Source organism: Capricornis sumatraensis, chromosome 4, assembly GCF_032405125.1.
Source record: "Capricornis sumatraensis isolate serow.1 chromosome 4, serow.2, whole genome shotgun sequence".
Classification (NCBI taxonomy): domain Eukaryota; kingdom Metazoa; phylum Chordata; class Mammalia; order Artiodactyla; family Bovidae; genus Capricornis; species Capricornis sumatraensis.
The window spans coordinates 108,739,510-108,751,564 of record NC_091072.1 but is presented as its reverse complement, the minus strand read 5'-3'; the positions used below and the strand labels follow the sequence as shown (position 1 = coordinate 108,751,564).

At 43.2% G+C, this 12,055-nt stretch overlaps 1 protein-coding gene across 1 annotated transcript in view; it reads right to left on the bottom strand.

The window, feature by feature from the left end:
• Window positions 1-12,055, bottom strand: part of ANO4 (anoctamin 4) — a 216,837-nt gene that overhangs the window by 132,228 nt on the left and 72,554 nt on the right. The window contains exons 6-7 of the mRNA XM_068971475.1: window positions 10,565-10,609; window positions 1,650-1,781 (exon numbers count right to left, since the gene is read on the bottom strand). Of these exons, the coding sequence (XP_068827576.1) occupies window positions 1,650-1,781; window positions 10,565-10,609 (177 nt within the window). The remainder of the gene's footprint in view (window positions 1-1,649; window positions 1,782-10,564; window positions 10,610-12,055) is intronic.

The following is a 12,055-nucleotide window of genomic DNA, read 5'->3' as shown; positions in this document are numbered from 1 at the left end:
ATAACTCTGCTGAGAAACTTTGTTCTAAAGCCAGAATATTACACAACATAACCAGCATGAAGACAAGTACTGGGAAACATTTCTCTTTCATTTACCTGTGTTCCTCTGAAGTAAAACAAACCCCAGGTGCACACCATATATTTCACTGATTCTTTCATCTACCCATCCATCCATCTAAAACTTTTGAGACCCTCCTACAATCTGCTAGGCATCCTCTCAGGCAGGTGAGAAGCAAAGTGAACCTTTGCATGTAAATCAGACTCTATTCCAGAAGGATTTAAAAACAAACACCCGCTTGTGTAAGAAACTTCAAGATGAACAACACAAGCACAGCAAGGGTTTAAATGAAGAGTGGGAAAACATCAGCTTTCATCTGTCTTTTTCTCTTAAGAAAACATCGTAGGTCCTGATCTTGGGGTTAACATGAAATCCTGCTCAGTTCCTATTTCCCACGGAGGATTTAACTAGGATTTCGAGGCTGGGCTGTGAGCTTCATGTCTTCTTCAATAACCCTTTTAAATGTTCACACAGCAGGGCTTATTTGGCATCAGTCTAACTTGTGGGGATCTAGAGTTTGGCTGAGTTAGAGGCTTATGGCATTTCTTCCCTTGCATTACACATTAGACATTTTGATGCAGAGCATCTATTCTTTGATTTTTCTTTTCTCCTTCACCCTCCAGAAATCCAAGGCTTTAACTGATTTTCTGTTGCTGAAATGTGCCCCTGCCTTGCACTCTCTGCAACTTGACAATGCCATTTGGTTTATATTTTTCTCAAAGTCAGCAACCTAGTTTTTAAAAAACCTCTGTCACTCCTTTTCTTTCCTTCAGGTAAGTCATTTTTATGGAGGCTGTAGCTATAGCTGAAACAGGAAGTGCCAGGAATTCCTGAAGTCTGGCTGAAAGCGAGGCCAGGCTCACCTGATTTATCCTCCTTTTAAGAGGCTGTCTTGGCCTGGTTGTTTATAGTCTTTGGCATGAATTTCTCTCCCACCACTGACCCTGCCCTCTGCCCATGACTTCTTGTCACATCAAAAGCTTCAGAGTCAATTCTTTGTCACTTTTGCAATTCTTCAAAGGCCCCATTACTTAGCTAACCCCTTCTTCCCCCAACCGTCCAAGTACAAAGTGACCAATCACTGCTCAGAGACTGATCGATGAGTCCAGAAGCCAGCTGCTAGGTTATGTGGCTTTTTCTGGGGCAACGTGGTGAGTTGCTGAAGAAAGGGGAGTCGAGAGGTGAACTGAGATTTTTTTTTTAACTCAACAACCCCTCATTTCAACAAGGCAAGGAGTAGACCAGCTTCCCTATGTGCTGGCTCAAGGCAGATGAGCCTGCAGAGGGCTCTGAGCACAGTTTTTTGGCGGAGCCACAAGACAAAAGGAGCCTGGGTCTCTGAATCACCATGCAGAAGGTGGTGCACCCAGCACACATGAGCAAGCATCTACTGTGTAGAGCTGCTGTGATGTGGAAATTGTTACAGCAGCCTGCTTACCCTAAAAGGGATATGAACACACAACAGGACTGCTGGGGGAGACGGGCACTAGGCTGTTCCTTCCAAGGACCAAGGAATCAGAGGTGTGCAGGAAAGGGATCTACCATGGCTGCACAAACTTAGTAAGACAAGGGCTTTCACAGGAAACACTCACTGATGGATCCTTTGCTGGCTGAAAGGGGCAGTGTAGCAGTCATTCTCCTCCAGGTCTGGCAGTGTCTCCTTGTCCAGCCTCATTGGCTTCTTAGGTAACCATCTCCGAAACCTGCTTATTTGTTTATCGATCCTGTGGTACATGAAAGGCAAGACCAAAGGATACAGCATGTCAGCATAGTCCCAAAACACAGGAGGGAGGTCTCCACAGAGCTGTAATTATGACCCACACACTCTGGACATGCTCACTGCACTCATGAAACCCCCACTCGACACAAAGAAGGAAGCAAGCCAAGACCCAGTGTCCTGACTGCCCATGATATCACTGCTATGAGTCACATGTCTACCCACACACCAACGGATGGCCAAGGAGTCAGAACGAGGTTGGAAGGCTCTGGAAAGGAAGCAGACAGTCCCTGAAGCAAAGCAGCCAAGACCTTAAGTTCTTCCATCCTGCAGATTCTAGAAACTCACTGTGTGCTTGGCAAATCTCCCCATCCAAGGTCGGGGAAGAGCTGAAGCTCTAGTTAGTTGGCTTTGGGAGCGGGGCAGAGACAGCACATTCCAGGGGTGGATTGTGCACAGACAGCTCAATGTCTCCATTTGCTTTCTGGCCCTCATACCTTCCCTGGACAGCCTCTCAGCAGACGACTTGTTTTTTGTTTTTTGTTTTTTAACTTTCATGTCTCTCTTCAAGCTGACCCCATGGTTCTCATGGTGCTGGGGTGTCATGACACACGTGTCACTCTGGCCAGAGTACACAATGATGCCAAGCCAAAAAACCCCAACACTGTCCCCAAAGCAGTTTTCAAGCCATGATTTGCCTCCCTGGTGGACCCCCAGTCCTTCTGACTTCTGGTGAAAACATCTGGCCTCCACGTGATCAGATTCTCACCCACTCACAGCCAACTACCAGAAGAGCAAAGACCACAACAGACTGAAATGATTATGCCACCTCAGGTACCTACACCACTGGAACTTTTTTTTCCCCTAAGAGCACACATTAATAGCAGCTCTGTGAGGTAGACTGAACAGGGACCATTCTCATTTACACATCATAAAAGAGACCCATGGTGGGGTAATTATCCAGCCCAAGTTACCCAGACAGTGAATAAAGCCAGAACCAAAATGCAGATTCTAGACTTTTGATTTTAAAGTCCCATGATCATGCCCATCACAGTAGTAGATAATGGGAGTCTTTATGTAAGGGCTATGGAAGAGACACATTTCTCTGGGGATGAAAAACCTTTAAATGCCTTCTAAGTCTATTAACTGAAAACATATGAAATTTGGGCATCTTTTACTTTTCTCCCAGTTAAAATTATTCACATGGCAATTTCTCCTTTTCAGTGAAACTCCCAGATGAATGGATTATTTTTCATATAACAAATCAACTTCAAAATGAATAGTAACAGTAAAGTCCTCTTTTACCACTTTTTATCTTCAGCACTGTTCCAGCCTCACCACAACTCCCTTCTCTGCTTGGTGGTGACTGTCCTTTTCCCAGAGCCTCTGAAAGTTCAGACTGGAAAGAATCCTCCAGCTTCTTGAAGACTCATCTCCAAGAGGACCTGTCCCCATCACATATATACATACAGAAATAAAGATCCTACCCCGGGCCACATAGCCAGAAAATAATGGACTGGAATGGCCCAAAGACCCAAGAAAGCGGGAAAAGTCTATATCTACTTCACCCCCAAGGTTCACCTTCTTTCCTCATCATCTTTTTAGTAGCAGTGAAAGTGTTAGTCACTCAGTCATGTCTGACTCAATGCGACCCCATGGACTGTAGCCCATCAGACGCCTCTGTCCATGGAATTCTCTAAGCAAGAATACTGGAGTGGGTAGCCAATCCCTTCCCCAGGGGATCTTCCTGACCCAAGGATGCCCCATTATCTTTTTAAAGACACTCAAATATAGTGAGATGTAAGCCTCAGAGAGGTGATGACACAGTGGTTGAGAACATGAGCTCTGAGGCTGGAGTGTCTAGATTCAAACCCTGGCTCTGCAAATGATAGCAGTGTGACCCTGGGTAAGTTATTTAACTTTGCCATGCGTCAATTTCCTTATCTGTAGAATGGGCATGATAATGATGTGTAATTCATCGGATTGTGATGATTAAATGATCAAAATGTGCATAAAACCTCCAGAATGGTGTCAGTGCACAGTAAACATGGCTGTTATTACTACGTTTTTCTTTTTTCTGCAAAGACAAGAATTTGAGCAACCAGCTTGCCTCTTAACAGTTTCGTCCTTCAGCTTTTCAATTCAAAGTTCAATTCAAAGTTAACTATGCATCATGAGCATCTATCACTTGCCCAAGTTCAATGATTTAGTCGTTAAATAAAACTTCCTAGGTTAAGCAGGTGGGCTTCCCTGCGGCTCTTGGCTTTATTTCATCTGATTGCCTTGAAAGTTGTTCACAAAAGATGACCCTGGTCCAGAGGTTTTCCATAATAGAGCTTTCACCTCCCACACGTGTCCAGTCTGCAGCACTAATAGGATTACATTTTGCAAAATCCGCATTCTCATGGAATCCGGGCTCTGAGTGCAGTGACTAAGAATTTAACCCAGATGGGTACAGTGCTCAATGTGAAGAAAAACAAAGCTGTAAAAATTCAGGGAATGAAATGGCAACTTTCTGCAACACGTTTGAGGCAACACTATTTAAGTGAAACGTGGAGATGGAGGGAGAGACAACCAGGGTATGAAAGTGAAAAATGAGGAACGGGAAGAAGGAAGTGAGGGTAGACTGCTTGGTGTGGTGGAAAGGAGCTGGGATTTGTCCTTGCGATGCCAAAATCCTGGCTCTGCTGCTTATCAGCGGTGTGACCTTCCACAAAACCACTCACCTTTTTGAGCCTTATTTTTCCAGGGTTTTTAAATGGGATCATCACCATCATCATCATCTCACTGACCTCACAGAGTTGCTAGGAGGCTTATAAAAGAGGATGTGCATGAAATGCTTTGGAGAAACTGCCAAGCAGAGAGCAGGGTTACTAATAACTCTTTGAGGACCACAGAGGTTAATGAAAAGTGATGGAAAGGAGAGGCAGTGGGCTTTTGAAACACCATGGTAGAGGAAAGATATTCAAAAGACAGCTTAAGAATAACCCCTGAGGGTGTGAACCAGCCTTCATCGGGCAGCCTGAGCAGAAGCAGGAAGAGAAAGCATGGACTGTTCTGGTCCCATCACACATGCCAGTCGAGGCTGTCCGCTCACGAGAGAACAGAATGCTCAGAAGTGATCAGCAGTTTGTAGCCTCCGCTGCTTGGCAGAATGGCCCCCCAGCAATGCCGGCACCCTAATCCTGGAACCTGTGAATATGAGTGTGACACAGCAAAGGCAAAGTTGCAGGTATAAGCTGGGCCTTAAATTATGGACAGCATACTGGATTACTCAGGTGGGCACTTCTAATCACTAAGCCTTTTAAAAGCAGAGAACTTTCTCTGGCTGGAGACAGGAGAGATGAGGCCAAAGGGAGGTCAGAGAGATTCAAAGTGTGAGAAGGACTCAACTGGCCAGAGCTGGCTTTGGAGGTGAAGGGGGCCAGGAGCCAGGGGGTGCCAGGAAGCCTCTAAAAGCTGAGAAAGACCTTTGGTTAACAGCCAAGAAATGGAGACCCCGGTCCGACAACAGCATGGAGCTGAGCTGTGCCAGCAACCTGGATGAGCCTGGAAGCCAATTCTTCCCAGGAGCCTCCGAAGAAGAGCTGGCTGGCTGACACCTTGATCTTAGCCTGTGAGACCCCGAGCAGAGAAACCAGATGAAACATCCCCCTACCCAGACTTGTGACTCGCAGAACTGAGATAATACATTTGTCTGGGGATGTGTCATGAAAGCAATGGGAGACTACCACACCTCTCAAAACAGCCTGGATCCCATCTTCCCCAGACCTCGGCTGGCCAGGCTCCCACAGGCTGAGACTGATGCTCCACACTCTGTCCTGACCTCCCAGGTAAGTGGATCTGGGAGCAAGAGTTTGTCCCTGTATGGCTGCATGACTAACGTCCATTCTTCCACAAACCCACTCCTGTCCCCAAACTGTGCCACTCAGACATCAGTGAGGATCCCCTTCCATCTTGCCAAGGAAAGACACACAGTGCCAAAGCCACCAGGCTGGAAAGCCTGAGAGTCAAGCTAGAGGCCTGGGACAAACCTTTTATCCTCTCAGGGCCTTAGTATCCTCATCTTTAAAATGATCAATCAGATGCTGTCTAATATATGTTGCTGGTGACTTCAGAGGTCATATTTTGGCTATACCATTTCAAACAAGCCTTGAGTTAATAAAGAGCTTTCCTTTTCACAAAGCAAAATGGATAAATTTTTGTATAGAAGGATGACTCTGGAGTCAGCGAGAAATGGATTAACATTCTCACTGCTCAGCTCAAAAGTGGTGAGTGCAGTGCTGGGCAAGGGACTAAGCCTCTCTGAGCTAACACATTCATTACAGATGGAATTGGTAAGGATAATGCGTAAGCGTTTACACAATGCCTTGGCTGGACAAAATGCTCAATTAAGCGGTAGTTTCTAGGATGAAGAAAATGATGATGACAATGAACTTTTGTTGACCAAGTTCTCAATAGACACTCAAGAGCCATGATCTTCCCTTGAGGTCTGTGCTCCCATGTCTCACAGACATCCCTGAACAAGTGATCCTGAAATTTACTTAGAGCTGAAAAGTCGAGAAACCAACTAACCAGAAAACATCTCATTTGTCTCTTCAATAGAGGAGTAGGGCTCACTTAATAAAGTCTCCTCTGACAGGAGAAAGATAAAATATCGGTTTAATGCTAGAGCATTGATTTTGGTTGGATACATTGTCACTTTGGTCCATCTCTGCCATTTACTGAGCAAAAGCCCTCTCGCAGACTACACAGGCAAATCAATAAAGATGGGCCATCCGCTTGAATATTTGTGGCCTTGACTTGTCAAGTTAGCATCTAGACCGAAAGGTGAGTCACTCTCTTAATAAAGTTGTTCTGATGGTAAATTTGGGGTCCTCCCCCAAAGACCAGTTCATGACAGGTGAGGTTCTGGGTGGCTGGAAAGAGTTGGCAGCGGGGCACAAGCACAAACTAGAGGCACACCTGCTCCAGAGCCCAAGAGCTGCAACTACTGAGCCCACACACCACGACTACTGAGGCCTGGGCGCCTAGAGCCCGTGCTCCGCAACAGCAGCCACTGCCATGAAACCTGCTCACGGCAACTAGAGAAAACCCGTCTGCAGCAACGAAGATCCAGTGCAGCCCAACGGTAATTAATCAATTAGAAACAAACTAGAGGGCACACATCTCCCACCTTTGCTGGGCTGTGCCTTGGGAAGGTCCTGGTTAAAACACCTTGACCTCATCTTCCTCAGTGGTGAAGGGGAGACTGTGGTGATTACAGAAAAGGCTACATGCAGAGAACTTCACCCCTAACCGATAAACCTGTCTGCAGGCCTTCATAAATTACTGGCTGTACACAGAGTCCCAACCTGGATATGGAGGGTGCACCCTGAAGAATCAGAAAACAAGGGCCTTTTTCTCAAGCCACTAACAACCCACGAGGGAGTTTGTACTAAAGACAACTCAATTAGGCTGAATTAAATGAAACAGGCGACTTCAGAGACAGCTGCTTTTCCCCAGATCAGAATACTATAATAATAGCATCAGGTTTCGAACAGTTAGATTACATTTTCAGAGATAATATGCCCAGAGAGCACAACAGATGAGCTTTTAAAAAATGTAATGGAGGTACGGTACACAGGCCTACGTTGCAGGAAATGAAGCCCTCCTGGATGGATAACAGACAACAGAGGCTTGCATTTCTTTTTCCTCTTCTTAGAACCAAATGCCCCATATTAGCAGTCTCTCCTCAGATAGGAGTTAGGGATCTTGAGAAACTAATGCCATTCTTTTAGGTCACAAGGCTGCTAATTGGGGCAGAGCTTAAGTATCTTCTAGAAGAGTCCAAAGGTTTTGGAACATTTATGAATATTAATTTTTTAAGGTGAGGATGGAAATATCCAAGCCATTCCGTCCTGTTGCCTGTATACTCATCTGATAAGACTGCGAAGGCACTCAGTGTGTAACACAGCAGGGACAAGTGTTCATCCTGCCAAGCATCGCAAAGGAGAACATCAGTCAGGATGTGTATGGGGGCGAGGAGGAAAAAAGAATGAGCAGTAATGAGACTTCAGCTACCAGTCACCCACAATCATCAGATTTATTATTACTTTGTAAGCGTATCTTTTACAGGCTATATTCATACTATTTGGTGAAAGTAAAAATAAAATAAGGCAGAAGAACAGTGATAAATTTCCCTTCTTGACTAGACTGGTATTGTGTAATATCTCTAAGTCTGCTCAAAGGTAAGTGTCAAAGCATCCTTTAATAGACCAAGTATGTGGATAAAAAGAACACTTACCCCCCAAATATATATCTGAATTATATGAGTGTGCTTCATGGTGTCAGGTGACTTTTCACAAAGATATTTGTGAAATGATGCTTTATTTTTCTGCCTGCTCAGAAACTTCACAATTTTTATTTCTTTTCCCTTATTCTGAAAGGAGGTAGGTTTGTTTCCAGGGTGCTTTTGTGGATTAATGAAGTAAAATATCATTTGGAAGAATGAAACTAAAAGCTAAATTAAGTATCCATATTTAGGATGGCATGGAGGTCTCAGAATATTGAAGTCAATATTTTACTACTGGTGCATGACTAGGATAACAAGTTACAGACATGCCCTGCAATTTGGAAGTCATCTCTGGCTACAGAGACACCTATTCTTCATCATTTAAATCAGCCACCTCTTACTGTCTCCTTAAAGCAGATTTTTCCAAGCAGTTGCTACTGGCCCTCTTCCGTTCACTCCGTACATCGCTCCCTGGGAAATTCCATCCACTTCTCTGGCTCAGGTCATGATGGCTGACAAGCTTCACCTCTCCACTTGTATTCTCTGGCTTTACTTTTAGCTTCAACTGCTTTGCCACCAGTTTCAAAAGCCTCAAAGACCAACCGTGACACCAATTACCTCAAAGACCTACTGTGAGTCACAATACAGAACTGTCAGATAAAAAATCAACACCTGTCTGACCACATCTGTATTTTCCTGAATTTCCACTCTTCTTCTGTCTCCCAATCCCTTAATACAGAAACCTCTTTCTCTCCACCATTTCTTGTTTTCCAAATACCTACTAAGTCCTTTAGCCTATACTTTCCTCCAGTCTTTCTCACATACTTTGCTGTTTTACTTGATAGATTATTTTTTGGCTCTGCAGGGAGCAGGAGTACAATCTGAGTGTTTTAGAGTGAAAGTCAAGGAGACAGAGATTATGACTTAAGGAAGCACTTTCTAAGACAGGTGATTACAGATGGGTTCAGGAATTCACTGTCTCTAGACATGTTTAAACACAGGCTGGCTGATGATATAACAGAGGTTAACAGCCAATGAGTAGCTGGACTTGATGACATTTGATATCCCATCCAACCTTGAGATTATATGGGTTATTTAATCACCATTTTCTTTCAAGCCCTCATTGCTCACCTCTTCCCCACAGTGCAAACAATGTTTCAGTCCCCGATCTATGTCTGACGCTTCAGGAAGTCCTGGTCTTTCTATGCTTTTCTTCGTGGCCTTATTTTCCTTCTGCAAATCCTCACATGTATATGAAGATTCGTTCATTCGTTTGCCCCACCTACTATATGCGAGGCGCTGGAAATACAGCCTTCATATACCTTCCAGATGGAGAGCCTACATCATAGGCTATAGCACAGACCAAGCAATCTGAGTTTTAATAAGCCCTCCAGGTGACTCTGCTGCTGGCTAAAGTCTGAGAACTACTGAAATAGGCTAAAGTGTGCATGAAATTTTGTAGAAGGTCATTATATGACAAGGGACTCGTCTCTGCTTGGTAAATCCAAATGCCATGGCAACTATCTAATTGAAGAATTGCTAATAAGGATGCTTCTCAGGAAAATTTTTGGAACACACACCTTAGTTTCTTTAAATGCCCATTTTCATGTCTATTTTGTCAAGCACTCATGTACTTGATTAAACCCACTAAATGATATCAACTATTCTTCTATTTATCCTTCTGCACTGAACAGAAGCAGAGTGAATTTGAGTGCTAAATCTCACATAACTGAACTCTAAAGATTTTCAGACAAATGTAATGGTTTCCAAGTTGTTTAACTATCAGCTCAGCTTAGGGAGCATGATCACATAAGACCAATTAAAAGTTTGAAATTAGATTGCCAGTGATCACCATGGAATCAAATCAAAGAACATACTGAAATCTCCCCTTCATCCCCAACTTCTCAAAAACCAAGGAGAAACAAGCTTAGGAAGGCAATATAGCACAGTAAAGGCAGTTCTCATCCAGTAGGATTTTTGGGGAAGAGAGGTTAAAAAAAGAAGGAAGGAGGGCTTCTGAGTAAGGTAATATATCTGCATACTTTATTAACAAAATATTATTAACATAGGAGGATACTACCCATGGAAGGATCAGAAGCCACCTGAGAGGGTTACTGTCTGCACTTGGATTTCAAGTTACATATAGAGGGGGGAGTAATTTGCATGGGAAAAAAGTAACATTCAGACCAAAGATGCTTTCTAAACAGTGAGCTTTCTGGGAATTTATCTAATAGAATGGGGAACCCTCACCTCTCAAACCCAGCCTCAACAGACCTGCAGATAAATTCTGCCTCCCAAGTGTGGAGAAATCACAGGGAAGACTCTAAGAGGAAAATTTCCATCTTTGCTTCCCGCTCCCCAACACAGCCTAACTTGAAATAGCTATTTTTGGTGCAGCAACCAGCTCTCCCATGGGACAAAGTCCCCTCCTCCCCAGCTTGTCTTCCTTGTCAATGTTGGGAGCACACAGGACAACAGCTAAAACAAACACCATCGTGACAGAGCATGCTACTAACCTGCTCATGAACTTGTACCGGCGGGGCAGGTAATAGATTTTTCTCCTGGAAGAACAGCAAAAATGAAGCCAGTCGAGAAGAAAACCCATCGTCAGTTACAGTTTGAACTAGCAAGGAAGGAAAGGAGATTGAAGATAGAAGCCTGTAAGAGGTGAAGAAGAAAAAACTAAAGAGAGATTAACAGTGAGAAATGTAGTGGGAACGCAGGGCATGCGTTTTTGACTCATGAAATCGTATGAAATAGTTTCTATTGACATTGCTTCCTCTCCTTGTTACCATCATTTTTCACACTTGCTCTTCGCCTATAGAACCTGTGCAGAGCAATAATTTGGAGCAATTGGTATTTGTATGAATTCAGCTGAGGTCAGCTTTTTTTTTTTTTTCTTCAGGAACAGAGATAGATTGCCAGCCTGCTTGCAACATATATAATTTAACAGGCACACTGTTGTATTAACAAATACTTCTACAGCACTTTAAGTTTAGAGAAAGTTTCTGTCATCTGATATAGGCAAAGGTAATATAAATTATATATAAAAATATATGTTTTTACAACCAGTACGGGAAGGACACTAACAAATAAGTATCAACAGCCTGCTGCAAATAACCATACTAGCACATATTGTCTAACCCCTGGCCCTCGTATATTGTTAATTAAAGAGGTAAACCAAGGAATCCCAGAAAAAAAATCTTTTTAAAAATCAGACTTATTAAGGGTCTGTTGTAGTTCTATGTACCTGCATATAAAAGTATTACAAATGCAAATTCTGAGTATAGTGTGAACGGAGAACATTGCATTAGATACTTTTAAAAATGCAATCTCTCTTTCCATGGTTGGACTTCAATCAATGTGTTTGAATGAATGAATAGTTTGCATGGATTCTGAACTAAGATACTAGAGAAAATGGGAAGTTTATACACCAAAACTTATTGTGCATATCTGTGAAAACTTGAATACATATCCCATGTTATAAAGAGGCAGATTATACAGACAAAAGAAAAATCAGTGGTTGCCAGGGATCTGGGCTAGGGGAGAGAAGGGATAGAGTAAAGGGGATTTCAAGGGTTGTGAAACTATTCTGCATGATACCACAATAAGGGATACATGGCACTGTGAATTGTCCAAACCCACAGAACTGTACAAGACAAGAAGTGAACCCTAAACTATGGACCACTAAAACAGACACCATTATCACATTACTAACCTACTGATAGTAACAATGTGCCAATACTAGTCCATCAGTTGTAACAAATAAACCACACTAATGCAAGGTATCAATAGTAAGGAAGCTGTAAGCGGGGTGAGAGGAGGTCTGTGGGAACACTCTGTACTATCTATTCAATTTTCTATAAACCAAAAACTGCTCTAGAAACTGTCTATTTTAAAAACCTATATCCTTGGACATACAGGTATTTAGCAAAAGCAGGTTTCAGTGACCATTTCCCACAAGAAATCTATTCCTCAACTTCCTTTTAAATATCATAGAAACAAAA